Here is a 21,893-nt window from a genome sequence, read left to right on the forward strand (position 1 = left end):
TTTTAATTTTTAAATGAATTAATACATAGTTGAAATATTTATTTTAATTTCTAATATAAATCTGTTAAATAAACAATTTGGGTTTTTTGAGAGTAATTTTTTAGTAATTTTTAAGAGAGAGGTCCTGAAAACAAAACTTCAAGAACCTCTGAGCTAGACAAATGCATGCATGGACACCAGGAGACATATATAAGAAAGTTTGTGGCAGCGTTTTTCATAACAGCCTAAAACCAGAAACATTATAAAAGCTAATCAACAACAGAATGAATAAAGAGGATATTCTAAATATAGTTCAAGACTGAAAAATAATGAACTACAGCTACATGCCATAGTATATATAAATCTTAACTATAAATGTTTAAAGAAGTCATATTCAAAGTAATTCATATTGCATGATCCATTTATGTAATGTTCGCAACCAGGTGTAATAAATTCAGTATTTAGAAATGCATACTTAGGTAGTTAAAATATAGTGACTGACTGATAAGTTAAAATTACTGTTACCATTAGAGGGAAAAAAAGACACTTTATTGGTAGAAGTGCTAGCAATGTTCTCTTTCTTGATTTGGATGTGGTGGTTACAAAGGTATTTTTCTTTATATTAATTTATCAAATGTCTTATGCACATTTCTGTATAAATGTTCCATTCATAGTAAAAATGCTTTAAAATAATAATCATTTAATTATAAAATCTGGATAAAAATGATTTCTTCAATCTCCCTTTATTTTTTTTAAATTAAATTTATTTATTTTCTGCATAACAGTATTCATTATTTTTTCACCACACCCAGTGCTCCATGCAATCCATGCCCTGTATAATACCCGCCACCCGGTACCCCAACCTCCCACTCCCCCGCCACTTCAAACCCCTCAGATTGTTTTTCAGAGTCCATAGTCTCTCATGATTCACCTCCCCTTCCAATTTCCCTCAACTCCCTTCTCCTCTCTAACTCCCCATGTCCTCCATGCTATTTGTTATGCTCCACAAATAAGTGAAACCATATGATAATTGACTCTCTCTGCTTGACTTATTTCACTCAGCATAATCTCTTCCAGTCCCGTCCATGTTGCTACAAAAGTTGGGTATTCATCCTTTCTGATGGAGGCATAATACTCCATAGTGTATATGGACCACATCTTCCTTATCCAGTCGTCCATTGAAGGGCATCTTGGTTCATTCCACAGTTTGGCGACCATGACCATTGCTGCTATAAACATTGGGGTACAGATGGCCCTTCTTTTCACTACATCTGTATCTTTGGGGTAGATACCCAGAAGTGCAATTGCAGGGTCATAGGGAAGTTCTATTCTTAATTTCTTGAGGAAACCTCTCCAAAGAGGTTGCACCAACCTGCATTCCCACCAACAGTGGAAGAGGGTTCCCCTTTCTCCACATCCCCTCCAGCACATGTTGTTTCCTGTCTTGTTAATTTTGGCCATTCTAATTGGTGTAAGGTGATATCTCAATGTGGTTTTAATTTCCCTTTAAAAATATAAGCAAAATATTTTAACATTTTTATGCAGAGATTTAAAGCACAGTGTTATTTGGGTCCATATTTATCAATATACATTAGAATTAAGATTCTCTAGACTGATAGGTTGGTTTATCTTTTTTTAAACCAAGTATTACTTTACACATTCCTATTCTACAAAAATTTGGACTTGAAACCATATTATAAGAAAAAACTATGATAAACATTGTTCTCTTAATACTATGCAAACATAAATTATGTCTCATTTGTTTGAATTTTTTTATTTGATACAGATAGTCGTACAGGCACTGCAGTGTTCCCATTACTCGATTCTTTGGCAGTTGGTGAAAATTACTGATGGTTCTCCTTCCAAAGTAAGTAAGAGTTTCTGAAGGCAGAAGAGTTATGACTAAAATAAATAATCTTGCTTAAATCAGTATTTAACAATTTATTGTTACCAGTTATTTTAATAAATGATAATTTAATGAACTATATAGTAATTATTGTTATCAACTCTTGCTTTATCCTATGAATAATATATTTTACCTCTCTGAAAAATAACCAGTTCTTCAAGCAATAGATATAGAGTTGTATAGAGAAAAAGTCAAAAGTCTTAAAGAAATAACTGTAGTAGAAGTCACACGATCTCTAGCAGGTGACATGCTAGTAAAAAGAGAATAACATTGAAGGTAATGCTGTGTAGCTCTTGGGGAATTATGAGGCCTTGGGGCCCAAACTGAATAACACTCTCGTTAAAAACAAATTGTTAGATAATTTTTTAAAATTTTAATCTATCCATGACCATTCGAAACAAAAAGGAAAATACAAATCAAAGATTAAATGAAACTAGGATCCAAGAGAGTGAAGCGGAGCCCAAAGCCTACTGTCCTTGAGGATATCTTCCAAGGCCTTTCAGGGGTGGAATATCTTGTAGGTAGCATATCTCTAAGTTGGGATACTAAAAATCTACTTCCAGCACAAGGATAAATTAGAAATAAACCTACAACAGCTCCATTTATGGAGGAATATAAGGGAAATAGCCTGTCTTAAAATTTGTCTTTGAATAAAGGAGAGAAAATATTTCGTATAAGTTTATAACCATGAGCAGGCTTTCATGTAGGTTTCCACTCTAAATTCATACTACTTCAGTGGTCCATTAAAAAATTTAAAAAGCAAGTAGATTTTGATTTAAAATACTCTGTATTGATGGTATCTCACAATGTTTATGTATCCTCATCTTAACAAAATAGAGGCTGTTTAACCAGTAAAGGTTAATACAGTATAGAACCAAGAGCATGATATGGAGCATTCTTTCTTTGCTGATTAATAATTTGAGGATTTCTCTGCCTTTAGAAAGTATTTGCGGTTTTTATTTTCAGTTAGAGCAACAGTAATGTATTGGTTAGCCTCCTGGTTTTTATATTCTATTGACAGTTTTAGTCTTGAAACGCAAAAATCAAAGTTCACCTTTTATTAGTAACTCAAGTCACTTTAAAGTTTATTACAGTTTTGCGTTTTTGAAATGTTCCTTAATATGGTAAAATTAAAGGATATTGAATATATAGAAGTTGAAGTTTGATAGCAAGAGTTTATATATTACACATAATTACTTTTATTTTGATTTTTTCATTTGGTTGATTTTGCTATTTGTTTTTTTTTCTGAGATCATTTAGATTATCTGAGCTGTTTGTTTTTTGGCTGAATATTGATTCTTGCATTTATTAAATTTGGAATATATACATGCCCCCAAATTAGCATAATTAATGGTTAATTCCTCTATTAAATTTAATTTTAATTTTGTTCTTTGCCATTATATTCCTAATTGTAGTGAGAATCTCTATTCTTGAATCCACTTCTTTGAATATTTTCTATATTTTTAGCCCTCTTATAGTAGAATTATTTTGAAATTTCTTAGCTTTCTGTTTAATTTTGGTCTGACTCATTCTTCTAATAAAAGATCCCTTCATTTTTTTATCATTTCTCATAATACAGATTTCATAGTTGTCCTTGCCACACTGGCAGTGCAGTGCAGCTTTTGTGGTTAACACTGATTTTCTTTATGCCAGAAAATGCAGCATCTTTTAAGTGCCCTCTTATTCAGTTGTTTGTATAAAGTTTTGTGTGCATTTATATCATACGTGAAATTCTTCTTACTAAAGTGTCTCTCAAATTATTACTTCTCATTTTGAAGTTGTTGGTAATTTTTTTTAACCAAAGTATGTTCAGTAATATCATGTGCTAGTTATATCTGTCATTGAAAAGTGGTTCTCTAAGTGATAATCTTGAAAAGCATGAATCTGTAAGACTCCAGCAAACTTTAAAAAAATTAATCTCTCATTGCTAAGGTTTCTCCTTTTAAAACATTTATTTTAATGACTCTCTGTATAATAATTACTAGATCAGTAATTGCCAAACTTTCTGATCCCTTACGTGATACAGGATATCTTTGAAAATTTAAGACCTATATACATAAGCTTTGTATGCATTTAATCTGTATTATTGCTATCCCCCCTGATATGATATAAACTTCTTAACTGTAGTTCCAGCCACATCATTAGCTTTTTGTATAAATAACCTTAAGGCAATTCACTTGAATAATTTTAAAGCAGAAAAGGTATGTCAAACCACTTTATCTATTGTGAAATATATTCCAGATATTAATAACAATTAAAATACCCACTTACTTATTTCTAAAATTGAAAGTTGTATTGGACCAATCATTTCTTCCTCTAAAATTCTTCAATCTGCTAAGGTTAATAACTGCTATAACTGCATGTATGTGGATAGATACATGAGAATCTTAACAGTAGGTTAACTCTGGGAAAGAAATTCTTCGGGAACAAGCATAAGAAGGAGAGAAATTCATTTTTGCTTTATACCTTTTGATTCTGTCTGAGGGGGTGTTTTTGTTGATGATGATATCTAACAGTGATAATAATTTCATCACAAAAAGTTCAAAAATAACTTGATTCTCCCATCCTGCTCTTAGGTTTTGACTTATCACATATAACTCAGAGTTGTTGAGCTTGAATGAACATTAGAAAAAAGCCTAGTGTGTCCTGTATCTTATTTGCTGTAGCAGTATTATTCTGTTGTTTATAAATGTGATATTGAAGCTATAAGGAAATTTGGAAGTGATTTGATGAGACCTGTTTGTTTTAGATAAGGCCTAGAAGGGGACATTGTTGTTAATATTACCTTGTTAATATTTTACATTTTGTAAATCACTTTAATTAAATGCTTTAACTTAATTAAAGCTTCCTCATAATTCTATAAAGTGGGTGTTATGATAATCCCATTGTACAGAAAAGGAATCTGATACTTAGAAACATTGGAATATGATTAAGATCTGAAACTTAAGAACGCTAGTCTTTTGAATCTCAATTTAGTTTTTCTGTTAACATTTTTTGAATTCTTCCATTGTTAAGCTTTTAATACAGCTATTTCTAGAGAGTTTTTAACACAGCTAGTTCTAGAGAGTTTTGTTGTTGTTTTTAAACAAAATTCCTAAAGGCACATTGGTTGACTCCTTGCTGAATACAAGCTAACAATGTCTGTTAATCAGTTGTATACTGACAAATTATGTAAGTTATATCACAAGCCAGGTTTTTTTCATCATTCGGTATCCCCAGTGGGATACATTTAGTGAGAAGTTACTGTGATTTCTTAAATACCAGTTTGTAATGCCAGTGAGTTACAGTTGAAGTATATAGAGTACTTTGGTAATATACTCGATCCTTTTTTTCCTTTTATTTTATGAAAATTAAATTTAATATAGTAGCCTCCTGGGGTCTATATATTTAACATGAGTAATGTTCAGCATTTAGAGACAACTTGAAAGTGTTCTTACATGAATTATTTTTTATTTTTGTTGTTGAGCAATTAATATGTTAATATGAAATGAACCATTTTGCTAGTGAGGAATTAGACAGCTAACCACTGTTTTTCTCTACTCACTATTATATTTATAGAAATTCATTTAAATCTGTGAGGAGGTCACTTAAATTTTTAATTAATAAATTATACTTATTAGTTTTGGGTGTAAAATATAAATAGATTGGTTTTCATAAATTCAGGCTCTCTTACTTGAGGACTTATTCATTATAAAAAATATATAAATAAAATTTCTGAATCTTACCACCTGTGGATTAACCACTGTTAACATTCTGGTGTATTTTCTTGCAGTATGTTTTCTAACGCACTTCAGTCTCATCACAATATATTTACAGTTTACAAAATTTTGTGTCTCATCTTCAATCAACATGTCCCTCAGTTACTAAGACCTATTTGTAGATAGTATTTTTAATGTATGCATGATAGTCCATTGTATAAATATACCATAATTTATTTTACCACTCTTATCTCTTGGATATTTAGGCTGTTTAAACATGTTAATAAATAAAATTAATGCCATGATGGGCATTTGGGTACAAAAACTTGTTCTGCGTTACATTGTTTCATCTCATGTTATATTCTTAGCAATGGAACTGCTGGGTCAAAGATGGTACATATTTTTGAGGCTTGATATATATTGCCAAATTGCTTTTAGAGAGTACTTTCTAAAATTTATTTTTCTTCTCTGTTGTCATGAACACTGTCATTCAGAAAGTTATGAAAGGTAGTTATATTTGGTTTAAATTCAAGTTATAATTTAACACAACAATGAAAACTTTCATAAAATGAAATATATGAAAAGACTATATCAAGAACAGGATTAGATCTTTATTTGAATTGGAAGTGCATTGGGTTTTACCAATGGGTATTTCCTCTGTTCCCCCTAATTTCCAGAGTTGAAGCTCTTTGGCAGTCACACAGGTCATGCTCAGTATACTTTGCTACGGTGCCCCCTAGTGCTGGTCCTGTAGAAGCAGCCTTCAGTTTCTCTTCTCTAACAGAAAACATCCTCTTCCTTCAGCTCCTTCTGGACATATACAAAGACATTTAAAGAGCCAGGTAAATAAGAGTTAGGGCTAATATAATGCCCCTATTGCCGTTTTTGGCCTTGGGAGCTAGAATTTATCCTCAATATTTTTTTTCCTCCTGGGAGGAGCTGTCCTACTCTCTATAATCTTAAATTTGTAGCTCTCTGCCTTACCCTGCATGTTCCTACTATAGATAGCAATAGGGAGGACCTGGGGCAAACATCTCTGCCTTCTGGACCCTGGCCCTATTCCTAGTCTTCTAAGTTAAAATCAAAATCCCTTGGGTGCAATTCATACAAGTACCTCATACAAATACCTCAATTATTATTGAGGTATTTAGCTGCAAAATTTATTCCTCCATTACCGTCTTGACTAAAGGGTCTCCTCTGAAAATTCCAACTTGTTTACTTACAAAAAGACTGAGGAAAGGAAGAGTTACAGTGAAGATGGGACTGATGGTGGCCAAGCCCAGTGAAGAGATATGCATAACCTTACTATTCTTCATAAAAATGTACATTTTTAGAAGTGTACTAGAAATAGACTCAAATGTGTAAAAGTCTACAGGCTGCTTTCTACACCTGTTTCTTTTCCCTCCCCAGTCCTTTAGAATAACAATGAATAAGAGAGATAGCTCACTTGGGACCTTGCCCCAAATTACTGTAGTAACAAAATACAGATAGTACCTCTCCATCTGCAGATTTAACTGCTTTGTAGGGGAAGGGAGTAGTGCCAAGAGCAGGAAATAATAGCTGTCCTCTAGGAACACAATTTTAGTAGTGTATAACGATTTTACTTTATCTTTTCTTGAATGTTTCCCCCTACCTTTTATTTCCTGAGAATTCTATCCTGAGTAACTATGTAGTCAAATTAAAGCCTTTCCTTTTGATTGTTCATGACTTCAGAGTCATTCTTTGATAGTTGTGTTTCTATTAATACTATGTCCTATCTCAAGTGCCTGATTGGTTGGTCTAGGAAAGTTAGGGGAGACAGAGCCAGGTCTTGTTTAAATCCATTTCTTGTTCAGGCCTCAGAATGTTCCTTTAAAAAAAAAAAAAACCTGCAATACTGAAGTAGGTAGCTGTTTATACCAAATTCTAAGCTTCTCCAAAATTTTATCTAATTCTAACATTCTAAAAACCTCTGAAAACCAAAAGTTAAATATGTTCAATTTAGAAAAGAACTTCGAAGTCATGAGTCATTAAGAATTGCATGTTGTGGGGTGCCTGGGTGGCTCAGTGGGTTAAGCCTCTGCCTTCAACTCAGGTCTTGATCCTGGCATCAAGCCCCACATCAGGCACTCACATCGGTCTCTCTGCTCAGCAGGGAGCCTATTTCCCCCTCTTGCTCTGCCTACTTGTGATCTCTCTCTCTCTCTCTCTCTCTGTGTGTCAAATAAATAAATAAAATCTTAAAAAAAAAAAAAAAGAATTGCATGTTGTTTGCAACTCTATTCCTAGGATTCTAATTTTTTAAATTGCTCTCTGGTTGGGAACGACAGAATATGTCTTCTTCAGCTTTACTAGCCTATTCGGATGTTGTTTTTACTTACCCAGGGATAGTGGTCTTTAAAGGACTCACTGAAACTCCTTAACATATTTAATACTTTATGATATAAAAAATAAGCCAGGACTGAGAAAATCTATTCTAAGGAACAATTATTATAATTTAAGAGTGTGTTTAAACTGAGCTTATCAGAGGTCTAAAGCAACAGTAAGAGTATTTAAACAAACATAACACTTCCCACTTTCTAGTACAGAAATTGGAGACTTGCCTCACCATAATTAATGATAAAAGCTTACTTTCTTGTCCATTTATTTAAATAGGAAATGGGTGGTCCATATTGTACTTAATATTCTCTGATATCATAATGCTTTTTTCCTTCCTAAAGTGGGTTTTTTGTTTAAAAAATGTTTTCCAGCAGCTGTTCTAAAAATCACTAGGTGTTTGTTAAATGAAATCTTCTTACAGACCCAATTTATAAATATAAGAAGCTCCTTGCTAATAAATAGAGTGTATTTCCAACATTTTTTGTGTTGGAGCATGATCTTTGGAGTTAAATCTAAGTTCAGATTTTGTTGCCGTTTTTTACCATGAATGGCAAAGATAAGCAAGTTACTACTTCTTTGGAAGAATTTCAGTTTCCTAATGTATATGTGGTATTTACTGTTAGATAAGGTTTTGAAGAAGATTGAATTGAAGGAAATGTTTTAGCAGGCCACAACTGTTGGTTTGATAGCATTAAACTGCAGTCCTAGTCTGTGCTTTCCTAATCTTCCCTTTCCAAACCAAGAATTTGATACTAAATGAATTGTTATCTAAGGCTGTGGCAGTATGTAAACATGCTCAGTAGCTAGTGTAGGTTTGAGAAAGAGCCTGGTAGATTTTTGTTCTCCATCTGTATCTTGGAATAGTTCAGGAATTCAGGTCTCTCAGTTTGGTCTAACATGCATTACTTTTCCCCTGCCCCTCTGACGACTCCTCTAGCTTCCTTCGTCTTTGTACACTGTAGGAAATAAGTCAGATGCTTTGGAACTATAGTGGGCAGCTTAAGGGTTCCTGGATCATAGGTAGATTTAGTCTGAGGCAAAGGCATGAGTCAGCAGGTGGGGATTCAAATTCAAAGCAACACTGAAAACTAGGTATTGCATTTGGGGTTTAAATATTCAGTACTTATTTTAATGTGTATTCACAAAAGTGGCACACCCTCTCCCCACCCCCAAAAGAGAAGCTAGTAGCAGCAATTCATACAAGAAAGCAGTATTAAAGGTACTACATAGGGTTTACCCCATCACAGTGGTGAGGCTTTTTACTACGTCTTTTGCTCACTGATGTGTCCCAAGTAAATGAATTTAGTTCCATTTGTTTTTATCATATTTAATGTGGACAGTGACTTATTTGGGCTGAAAAATAATGTAATGAGCCCCATTACATGTTAGTAACAGTGCTGAAAACAGGTAAAATAACACAGCTTATGCTCCAAAGAGCTGTAGAGCCTAGTATAGCCCATGAGCCAAATTTGGCCTGACCTTTGTTTTTATAATAAAGTATTAATGAAACAGCCATGTTCATTCATTTATGTACTATCTAGGACTCTTTTATACAGTGACAAAGTAGTTGGGACAGAGACTGTATGGCCCATGAAGCCTAAAATATTACTGTCTGACTTTTGACACAAAAAGTTTGCTAATCCCTGGCCTTACAAGGTAGCCGCCTGCTCTTGTTACCAGACTTTGTCAGTAATTCTATTTCTTTATTCTGGGTAACTAGTTTTGTGCCCTTTCTTTATCATGAAAATTGATTACTAATTCAACACAGGCTTTATTTTCATATTCTGACACCTTTGACCTAGTCTTGGTCCTTATTTTACAACTTTTCTGTTCTTTTCCTCCCCATTCTTAAAATGTGTATTTGTCAGATAATGTTGAACTAATAATTTTTCTATGGCTTCAATCTCCGGCTGTGATTATCTTAATGGTATTTCATAGTTGTAGATAAAAGGACAGCTAAATTTTGTTCTTTCTCTAGACACATAATACTGTGATACATAATAAAAATGTACAAAGATGAAGTTAAAGGAGAAGTCAGCGGTACAGGGGGAAAATAGTGACTGTTATGACTAACTTGACGTACCTCATCACTCCAAAATACAGATAGAGCACAAAATCTGCCATGCTGTATCTCAGACCTACACTAGATACATATTTGTGTGTGTGTGTGTATAGGAACTAAACTCTGACCTTTCTTCATTGATTATAGTCATATTGAGATTCTTGGTTCTTAAGGGGCAGTTTACAATTAAGATCTGTTTTTCTTCTCAAGTTGTTAGAGTAAGTCAGCTTTGAGCCTTTATGCCTTTTGAGAAAACTTCTATGTGGCTTATATGATAAATTCACAATCTTTATGCCAGCCTTATTCAGGGTTTTTCATTGTGAGATTTTGCCATCCAGTTGTAAAACATCTTAATTCCTTGAAATTCTTGGTTTCAGTAGATCTACCAGAAAGAAAAACAAAAAGAGAAAAACCAAAAAACTTTGGCCAATCTAGTGAAACAACTTCCAAAATGGATACAAAAGAATCTAGCCCCAAGATATTATAACTTAAATCTTGGGAAAATCTTAACCACCTGACCCATTGAAATTCCTTTCCACAGCTACCTGGGAAAAGTGTTCATGATGCCAAGCTGCTTTCTGAAAAGAAGAGAAAACACTGGTTTCGTTTAGGAAAAAGCATTTGAAAAGAAGTACCATATAGTTAGTTCATATATAGCTTGTACTTGCCTAAGAGAGAACAGTAAATTACTCTTTTTTTTCAGTCTGTGTCTTTAGTTCTCACCTCTACAATTTAGGTACTCTGGCTAGAAAGGGGATTTGTAAGTAAAATAAGTATTTAGAGTTGTAGAGGTTCTCCCAAAACATTCTAATTTCTTAAAATTGTACTCTGGATAATCAGCATACTTGTTCTTGGCTTGTGTCCAGTGGATTAACTAGCTTTTGTGTGTGTGTGTGTTTGTGTATATATATATATATATATATATATATATATATATATATATATACAAAATTTTATATATATCATTTATATCATTATATAACATACTTTAATATTATATTTTATATAATATAATAATCTATATTTAATAATATTATATTTTATATTATTTTTATATATTTGAGTAATTTGAGTTTCAAATTTCTTATCTCCATAATGTCTGTTTCCTCAGCATATTAATTTTCTCACTTTGTAGAAAAGAGTCATTATAGCAAAATGGTTAAGAGCACAGACTAGAGGCAAACTGCTTTGGTCTTTGGGGCTGCATTTAACATCTCTGTGCCTATTTCTTTGTATGTAAAAATGGAAGAGTGATAATAATATCAGTACCCATCACGGTTATGAGGATTAGTTAATTCACAAAAAACTTAGAGTAGTGCTTGATACACAGTAAGTGCCAGCAAATGTTAACTTTATTTTAATTGAATTCTAGCCCAGAAAAAAGCTACATATAAAAATGTTCCTTTTTATTCAATGCACGTTAAGCATATTTAATTTTTTTCATAATTACTACAGCTATTACAGCAGGAGAGGTTTTCATTCCAGAATATACAGAATGTAACAAGTTTTCTCAGATTTTAAAATAGCGAATGGTTTATATTTTAAAGGAGTTCAGGTAAATGTACCAACTTTTAGTGGTTTAAACTAAGCTCTTGTTATTGGCCCTGTTTAAAATGTTTTTATATTTCTTTTTCTTTTTATCATTTTGAGTATCATCTGTTAACTGTTTTTCAAAGGACATTAAGAATAAAGCCCACTCAATGAAACTTACCTTAATACTGGAGTTTTAAACTTGCAAACCCCGAACCTCTTTTAAAATTTTTATTTAACATCCGGAAAATTTCTGAAGGTATTTACTACCCTGAATCCCAATAATGGCTGCCTCCCTTAACTTGATCACAGTCACAGTCTTGGGAATCATGATTCCAGCTATTTAAATCAAATGAAATATAGTAAGATGCCCACAAAATGAAGTGGGAAATTGTAGAGTGAATAAAAGTACTGTATTCTGAAATCCACAAGAACCTAAATTCTGTTCCCGGCTGTTTAAAGGGATTTATCATGTAAGATTAGTTAAAATATATAGTATCTCTGTCCACTTACCTAAATCTTTTGGTATTTATATTTCTTTTAATGGAATCTAATTGACTACAATAAAACTAACTTTCTTGAACACTCAAATAATATTTAAGTTGCATCCAAATCTAATCCAAACTTTACTGCTAAAGGCCTTTAGCTTCTATTTTCTTGATTACTTCCCGTTTCCAGTTTCTTCTTAAAATAGTTCTGATTAGTCATCAGTTGGTTGCTTACTTAGTTGCAATGTTTAGTTTACAGCTCTTCAAATGAATTGGCAAGTTGTCATTTTTTATCTGCTTTATGATTGACCCTTAAAGGAATACTTTGCCTCAACTCCAAAGATAGCTGGTTCCCTAGACTGCTTCTTTGCACACTGACTGAGAAATTTAAGGACATAAAGGATCATTAATACCTCCTAGCATCATTTTTTTAAAACTCCGTTCATAGTTTGATAAAATGAATACATGACACATTTGACCCTAGAATTGTAGTATCATTTGTATTATTTGTACTGGCATTTCATTCAGTAAATATTAATTAAACACCTGCCATGTGCCAAACACTATTCTAGGTACTAGCAAGGGAACAGTGAACATTCATCTTTTAAATACTTAGAAGGTTTACCAGTTAGCACCAATCTGTTCTCATCTGAGTGTCTAGGAGTTAATTCAAGAGAATCACAGAATGCCATAGAACCTCATAGTTCAGATTCAGTTACAGATTTTTAAACACTGTAATCCTGAGACATAAAATTAATTTTCTAAGGTCACACTGCTGGTCAATAGCCTGGCTTGCTCTTTGTTTTTTGTTCAATTATTCATTCATCAAAATTCTCAAAAATTTTCTGTTAAAAAGATCAGTAGGGGTGCCCAGGTAGACTCAGTCAGTTAAGCATCTGCCATCATGATTCTGGGGTCCTGGGATCAGGGGGCATCAGCCTCAGTTAAATAAAATCTTAAGAAAAAAAAAGATCAAAAAGAGACCACCACCCCCACCCCCACCCCCAAAAAATCCTCCATCAATCTCAAAAGACTCTCTAGCAGTCATCCTATTTTTTTGACTCTTGGTAAACTTTTTTGAGAGTTGCCTTCTTCTTTTTCTTCCTTTGAACCCACTGCCATCTGATTGAGCCCTTTAATTCCACTAAAAGTGTTCTCTCCATGGTCACTCACAACCTTACCATTGCTTTAAATGGGATAGTTTTTTTTGTTTGTTTGTTTGTTTTTAATTTTTTTCCTAATTTTTTTTCGCTTGTGTTTTCTCTTGTGACATCTGTGAATTGTTCAATTACTACATCCATTTTTTAAGTTTTTTTCCTTAACATTTTTTAATGTTTTCTTTCCAGAAGATGCCGTATTCTTCTGGTTTTTACTCCTACTCAGACCATTTCTTAGACTTCTTCACATGCTCTTCTTTCTTAGCCATCCATTCTATATTGGTGTTCCCCAAGATACTTTTTTCCCCTTATCTGCATATCTTCCTTGAGTAATCTCATTTACTTCCCTCTCTTCTGTTGCCATCTAAATGCCAAGGATTCCCAGATATTTATTCCTACTCAAATTTTTTCCCATGGGCTTTGAACTCCTATATTGAACTGCCTACTAAACATCACCAGTAGGATATTTTTCAGGGATCTCAGATCATTATCTCCAAAACTGAACTGTTGTTAGCATTTTGTATGTGTTAACTATTTCAGTGACTTACACCATCATACATCTAGTAGGTGAGTACCTAAAAACTTAGGGATGAATCAATAGCCCCCATTCTGATTAGTTTGTAAATTTTGTCCTGCTGCTTTAATTTCTCTTCAGTCTCTTCACATCTTTATTGCCAACATTTATTTTCAGGCCCTCATTCTAAATTATTCCTGTGACCTTTGTTTATATGTAAGGAAACATAGAATAATGATTAAGAACATGGACTTTTGAGTCAGAAGAGTCAGATAACCCCATATTTGGATCCTTACTCTATCACTTAGAATGTATGGGTGTTCTGAAGTTCAGTTTTCTCATCTGTGGAAAAGGAATATTAACACTTAGTTCATACAATGATTGTGAAATTTAAGTTTATGGCCCTTAGAACACAGTGCTGGGTACATAATAAGCATTCAGTAGAAAATTATATTTACCATTCTGCTTAGAATATGATTCTTGAAAACAAAATTTTAGCACTCTTCTGATAAAAATTCTTCTGCAGTAGCTCCTTATTGCCATTAGGTTAATATCCAGATGATTTAACATGGAATTTTAAATGATCTTCCATTTAAATGGGAATGTATCCTGTTTTCCTTTTCAGCTTTCTCTCTTGCTCTCTCCTCCCTATTTGTGCCCCAGGTGCAGAAAGATAACAGTCTCTCAAAAGCACAACATTTCGTGCCCTCTGGGACACCTTTTCCTATAGCTAGATAATTTTTAGCAGTTCAAAACTCAGTTTACATGTTATCTTTTTGGGAACTCTTCTGTAACTACTTTTGACTCCAGATTAAGCTTTCCCACATAGTATTCCTTACATTCTGTTGCAGCTGCCTGGTTTTCTAGTCTATTTCCCCTAATGTATAATGAATCTTTGAGATTAGAGAAGGTCAAAGAATGTTGAGTTTTGGTTATTAGATGTTCATCTGCAGGAACAATAAAGTTTTCAAGACAGTGTTTTTACTGTTCTGCACAAAATGAGCTTATTCTTTCTTCCAAATACTACACTTGTGTTAGTAAAAGGAAATGTGCACAATTTTTTAAGTTTATCTTTATTTGGGATGTGAAGATCCCAGAAAAGAATAAGTGTTGTCATCTGCTTTTTTTTAAAAAAAAAAAAAAAAGTAGCTTCAAGAACTTTAATTTAATAAAGTACTTTTTAAAAGTGATTTCTTCATTGTCAGCCTTTGCTAATTTGATTACTCTTCAGTACTATCTTAAATATCAGTGTAATACTGAATTATCTTCATGTGTCTTCCTCATTGGTGAGAATATGACCTCTGATGTCGAACAGTCCTGGTTTCAAACCCTTGCTAATAATGACTACTTCTGATCGATATAAATATTAAATTATGTAGCAGTATGCCCTCAAACCAGTACCTGACACATTTAGGTGCTTGATAAATTTAAATTTCCTTTTATACTTTTCAGATGTTTCACAGTGAATGTTATATGGCCATCTAATTAAATCCTATTCACTCAATTTTAAAAAGGCTATCCTGTTCTGAAGGTCCCTCCAGCTCAGCTCTCTCTGCTACGGTTAGAGTTAATACAAAAAAATTTGAACACTTGATTACTCTGATTGGCCTAATTCCCTGCTAGGATGTTAACTCTTTGAGGGCACAGATACATACAGTCTTAAAATTATTTTTCTTTCCTTGACATTTTACAGAGTGCTCAGAATATGGGAGAAATTCAGTACATATTTGTTGCTTAATTGATCTTTTTCGGTGTGCTGCTGTGCTCCCTCACCTTATTACCAACAAGCATTTATTTAGGAAGATTAGTAATAACAACCCAAGTAAACCAAATTTTTAAAGGAAAACATATTGGAGAAAATCATACTGAGCATTCCATAGCTAAATAGAACTGAGTGTTTGGGATTACCAGTTTTGCTGCTCCTTCCATTAGGATAACTAGGAAATAACTATATAATTTGGTTCTCAAAAATAAGTTTGGTTTTATGAATTTACTTAACAACAAGCCAATTGGCTATTTTCCATTTATTTTTTTCTTTTGTATTAGTGTTCTAGGATATTTTAATTCATGTTTACAAATTTGAATGTGTCTTACAGGAGGATTTGTTGGTATTGAGGAAGACAGTAAAATCCTTCTTGGCTGTTTGCCAGCAGTGCCTATCTAATGTTAATACTCCAGTGAAGGAACAGGTAAGAAATTATCAGTTAAGAGCTCTCAATAAAAAATTACTAAATACATTGAAGAACAATGAGATTCTGAGTTAATTTTTTATGGCAGTTCTTAGCATACAAATCAATCCTTAACATTTATGGAACGTGGGACAAAAGTACAGATATCTGAATATATAATATAACAGAGCAAGCTAACTAACTTGTTATAGGTCTTTTACCTACACTGGCATAATGACCTGGTTCCATAATTCCTGATTCCTAAGAATTCTGTCCTAAAACTGGGAGGGTTAGAGAGCTGGCCTGTGGTCCAGCCTCTTCTTATCACACCAGGAAGAACTTTACACACACATGTGTATAAACACTCCAGCCCATATGTCCAAACTTTTTGTCAGTGTTATACCCTCAAACATCCGTCCTGGGACCTGGGAGTATGCACATAGGTGATATGCCTAGGGAGGAGCCAGTGCAGCCTTTTGTAGCAGAATCCGTTTTCTTAGGGCAAGGAATCCTTGAGTCCCTGCATTGTCCCTGAATAGTAGGGGTGCAAGTGGATATAGCGCATTGGTTCAACAGACCATCCTCACTCCTTGGGTTGAGGCAGCATAGCCCAAGGCAGTACCATTTCCATGAAGTGATTTTGTAAACTATTTATTTCTATTATTCTATTGGGAATAGGTACTTTATTTAGGTACTTACCTAAAAGTACTATATACTAGTACTATATAAAAGTACCTATATAAAGCAGGGTCCTTTTTCCCATACTGGTTTTTTTTTTTTTAATAATCATAATGTTGGACTAGAAAATATCTAGTTAGTCTAGTTAAAGAGTACTGTAGTACTCTTTGTTATCCCTTCTTACAAGTAGGTTGTCACAGTTGTCTATTAAAATTATCAGCACCTAACTTAAAATGGGAACAGAGATGGTCTTCCTAAACCTTACTCACTAAACCTTCTGAACCCTATCAGTGTTGTCTAAAAGTACCTGGCTCAGGACATTTAAACCAAATTAAACCAAACCAATTCATTGTTTCTGCATAATCACTGGTGATACTTAAAAATGTGTCCTCAATAAAAAATATATATATTTCCCTTATGTGATTAAATTTGTTGACAAGCTTTCAGATACTGATTTTTACGTGAATGGTCTTAAATTCAATTTTAAATCTATTGTTAGAGGTTTTTTGTGTTTTTGGTGTTTTTTGTTTTTGTTTTTGTTTTTGTTTTGCATTAGATATTTTAAAGAAGAATCTTAGATAGTAGCTTTAAGGTTTAGAGTATTGCATTGTAATTTGTTGGATAATACAGTTTGTGTTAAGATAAGCAGTATATAGTTGATTTCTAACCTCTGTCATAATTTATTATACTAATTTCATATTTCTAGAGTCGGCCTTAAGTCTTTTTTTTTTTTTTAAGTTAAGTCAAAATCTCTTAATTGTTTTGGATTAATACGGCCAAGTAAAAGAAAAACATTATATTTAGGGGGAAAAAGTCTTAAATGGGACTAGTTAATGAGAAAAAGTAATTTCATTAAGTTTGGAAATTAAAACTAAATAACTTAAATTTAAATACTCCATTTGTGTCATGATATTGTTATTAAAGTACATTTAATTTAGTATGTTTTCATTAACATTGATCCGTAACTGTAGTTATATATTACTGATGAATTCCCTCTGCATTGCAGGCATTCATGTTACTCTGTGATCTTCTGATGATATTTAGCCACCAGTTAATGACAGGTGGCAGGGAAGGCCTTCAACCTTTGGTGTTTAATCCAGATACTGGACTCCAATCTGAACTCCTCAGTTTTGTGATGGATCATGTTTTCATTGACCAAGACGAGGAGAACCAGAGCATGGGTATTTGTAGCTACTATCTTGTCAATATTGATGTTTTTTATTCTTTTTTAAGACTTTATGTATTTATTTGAGAGGGAGAAAGAGAGAGAGAGAGCATGAATGGGGCAGAGGATGTAGAGGGAAAAAGAGGGAGAAGCACGCTCCCCACTTAGCAGAGAGTCCGACACAGGGCTAAGTCCCAGGATCCTGGAATCACAACTTGAGCTGAAGGCAGATGATTGATTAACTGAGCCACACAGGTGCCCCAGTGTTGATCTTTTATTTACCAACCCCAAAATATATTAGGAAATAATCAAATTCAGTCCTAAAAAGTAGTAGGATTTTTAAAAACAGTTATGAAGTACCTGGGTACTCAGTTGGCTAAGTGTCTGACTCTTGATTTTGGCTCTGGTCATGATCCCAGGGTTGTGAGATCGAGCAGCACGTTGGACTCCATGCTGGAGTCCACTTAAGATTCTCTCTCCCAGGGACGCCTGGGTGGCTCAGTTGGTTAAGCAGCTGCTTTCAGCTCAGGTCATGATCCCAGGGTCCTGGGATCGAGTCCCACATCGGGCTCCTTGCTCGGCAGAGAGCCTGTTTCTCCCTCTGCCTCTGCCTGCCTCTCTGTCTGCCTGTGCTCGCTCGCTCTCTCTCCCTCTGTCTCTGACAAATAAAAGATTCTCTCTCCCAGCTATCCCTCCTCCCACTTTCACATGCTCTCTCTCTCTCAAAATAAAAATAAAAAGAATTAATACATTCATGTAGTTCAGAAACCAACAAGAAGAAAAATGTACACAGTGACATCTCCGTCCTTTAGAATAATACCATAGAGGTCTTTCCTTAGCGCTACATATAGAGTTTCTTTATTCTTTGCCAACAGATACAAAGTATTTCATTGTTTATAGCTCATTTTATATTATCCATCTCCTACTAATGTTTGGCTCATTACCAATCTTCTGTTATAAATTTTGCTATCATAAATAATTGTGTACATTTGTCATTTCCCACATGTATAAAATGTATATTTAGGATGGATGTGTTTCTAATTGAACTATGTCCAGGCTAACAATTTTTCTAAAGAAAGCCCCAAGTTTCTATTCCTGAGTTGTCATCATGTATTACTTACATTAACAAAATGTTATACTATAAGATACTAAGTGTTAAAAGACTGTTAACAAACCTCACCAGTTGGGGTGCCTCAGTGGCTCAGTCAGTTAAGCCTCTGCCCTCCACTCAGGTTGGGATCAAGCCCTGTACAGGGAACCTAATTCTCCCTCTCCTTCTCTATTGTGCTCTCTCTTGCTATCTCTGTTGCTATCTTTGTCTCTCTCTCTCAAATAAATAAATAAAATCTTTTTAAAAAAACCCTGACCATGCAAAATTGTGCTCAGCCTGCATAATGATAATGTGTAACATAATTAGACCAATATCAATAATTGTAATAAGTGATAGGTTATTTGTGAAATAGATGATTTAAGGTCTGTAGCATATCTGATCCGTGGATCTATTTGGTGCTACTAAAGCGGGTTTTTTTTACTTAACAGAACATTTTAGAAAATACTAAATTATAAAATAAAGTCTATTTACCATCCATTTTAATCCCAGGAGATAAAATTTACTTACTATTTCTCTTTAGCAAAAAGGGAAGAGAGCAGTTGAGTAAGTTCTTTCATAAAAATATATATATATATATACACACACACATACACATATGTACATACACATATGTGTACATACACATATGTATATGTGTGTATATGTTATATATAATATATAAATAAATATAAAACGTGTGTGTATATAAATATATACACATAGATAGGTAGATATATATATATATATATGGAAAGAAAGAATACTTCCTTACTAAGAGCAGGCAAAAGCCTGAGAGAGTCAGTACAGAGCCTAAAACAAATGTGTCAACATCTGGAGCCTTGTGAAGAAATTTTTTCTAGGATTAAAAAAAAAGACAAGCCGGTGGAGCCTGAGAATTAAAAACTTGAGGAAGAAATACTACTTGTTTTGAAAGTATTCAGTAGCAGCTTTGTTTTAAGAATTCTGTATGTGTAGAGGTGCCTGGGTGACTCAAGTCAGTTAAGTTGATTTCAACTTAGGTCTTGATCTCAGGATCATGAGTTAAAGCCCCATGTTGGACTCCACACAGGGCATGGAGCCTACATTTTAAAAAAAATGTATATGAGCATAAACGGTTTGCAAAATATATTTAATGCTGATAATGTTACCATTTTTAAGACAAGCACTGAAACCTAACATCTCCATATATTTCCATTTCTCCCTATATATTCCTTTCTAAAAGAAGGCTTTTCCCTATGTCTTAAAAATTTCCAGAAATTTCTTCTCTGTTGAAATATAGCTAATAGGATGTAAAATATATTGAAATGAGGAGAGATGGCATTTTTAAGGTAAACAGACAAAAGTATTATGACAGAAATATCATAAAAAAATTTATGTATGATTTGCTTATCTTACCCAGTCTTTGCTATGACAGTTTCCTAAAGGTGGGAAACTTGGTAACTACTAAACATTTAATAAGCATATGATTAAATATAGCACCCTAAAGTAATCAGTGTCATTAACAGTTTTTATCTTACCTAAAACTGAATTATGTTATTTATAAAGTTATAAGTTGGTATTTAATTATACAGATTGTCTACATTGTTTTACCTTGGTAAAGGGCCAAAGTTCATAACCAATTTATTTTCTGTGGTAGAGGGTGATGAAGAAGATGAAGCTAATAAAATTGAAGCCTTACATAAAAGAAGGAATCTACTTGCTGCCTTCAGCAAACTTATCATTTATGATATTGTTGACATGCATGCAGCTGCAGACATCTTTAAACACTACATGAAGGTATAGTTTCATAGTCTTATTTTTCTCCTCTATCTAAATGGCAGAGAAATTTGCACTGAAAAATGAAAAGATAACAAGCTAAACTGCCAGGTAACTGTATATTATTGATGATTTTTCTGATATTTAAGATTTCTGATATTTAAGAAAGATTTCTTTCTTTTATAGAATCACGAGTTTTTTGTCACTCTGTACCATTATATTAACCCCATTAAGTAGGAGTTCTCACATTATTGTAAGAACACCTTCTTATTTTCATATGATTTATAGACTCTTTTGATTGACATGGAAGAAATCTAATCTCTCTTCCTTATGACATCTCTTTAAGACATTTTTGTAAGTATGCCTGCTGTGTACTATGCCACCTGCCAGGCACTAAAGTTACAAATATCTTTTAAATTCCTGCTCTGGGTGCAGTTGGTTAAGTGTCCAAATCTTAGTTTTGGCTCAGGTCATGATTTCTTAGGTCCTGGGGTCAAGCCCTGTGCTTGGCAAGGAATCTGCTCAAAGATTCTCTCCCTCTGCCCCTCCCCCTACTTGTGCACTCTCTCAAATAAATAAATCTTCAATAAATAATATTCTTGCTCTAAAGTAGTCTAAAGCTGAAAACTGTCAACAATTAGACAATTGCACTATATAATATAATAGAGGTATGTATAGGGGTTCCCGGAAATGTATGAAACAGACACCCAACTCTAAAGAAATATGAGGGTTAGTGGAAACTGCATAGTAGTGACTTCTGGACTAAGATGATAAACATAAATTAATAAGCAAAGAAGTAGCAGGAGGAATTGGGGGCAGATTGAACTTAATGTACAGAGACACAAAAGAATGTGAATTCTTTGGGGGAAATGCAAGTAATTTGATGTAACAACATAGATTGCTTATGAGAATGGAGCCAGAGGTAAGATTTAAAGAAGGTATCACTAGTAATTATATGCTGTGAGAAGCCTGGATTTTTTTCCTGAGGGAGGTAAGGAGATTTTGAAGGGTTTTAAGCCATTCTTTATATGGCAGGATTTTGATAGGTACTCCCCCTTTCTGGCTGTTTACTCTGCTTTCCTTAAGCTCCATTGTGTTTCTGACCTTCTAAAAAAGCAGTGCTCAGAAGCCTTTATGACAGGCATACTTCTTAGTTTGTGTGTTTTATCTTGTTCTCCTGTCAGAGATAGTGTTTTGTTTTGCCGATGTTCAGAATATATTGTGTTCCATTGATCCACTTGTGTCTTTATCCATGTTTAGTTAATGATCCAGTTCTAGTTATGACATAGTAACTAATTATTTTGCTAAACAGCTGCAGTGTGAGTACTGTGCTATAGTCAAGAGA

The 21,893-nt window shown here is 33.7% G+C and overlaps 1 protein-coding gene across 3 annotated transcripts in view; it reads left to right on the forward strand.

Moving 5' to 3' along the window:
- The window catches only part of STAG1 (stromal antigen 1), a 428,247-nt gene that overhangs the window by 376,932 nt on the left and 29,422 nt on the right, over positions 1 to 21,893 (forward strand). For all 3 annotated transcript variants that reach the window (XM_013061415.2, XM_004762454.3, XM_045088872.1), the window contains 4 exons: positions 1,766 to 1,846; positions 15,789 to 15,881; positions 17,545 to 17,719; positions 20,430 to 20,569. In XM_013061415.2, the coding sequence (XP_012916869.1) occupies positions 1,766 to 1,846; positions 15,789 to 15,881; positions 17,545 to 17,719; positions 20,430 to 20,569 (489 nt within the window). The remainder of the gene's footprint in view (positions 1 to 1,765; positions 1,847 to 15,788; positions 15,882 to 17,544; positions 17,720 to 20,429; positions 20,570 to 21,893) is intronic.

Source organism: Mustela putorius, unplaced genomic scaffold (assembly GCF_011764305.1).
Source record: "Mustela putorius furo isolate JIRA1106 unplaced genomic scaffold, ASM1176430v1.1 tig00003834_pilon_pilon_pilon, whole genome shotgun sequence".
Lineage (NCBI taxonomy): Eukaryota > Metazoa > Chordata > Mammalia > Carnivora > Mustelidae > Mustela > Mustela putorius.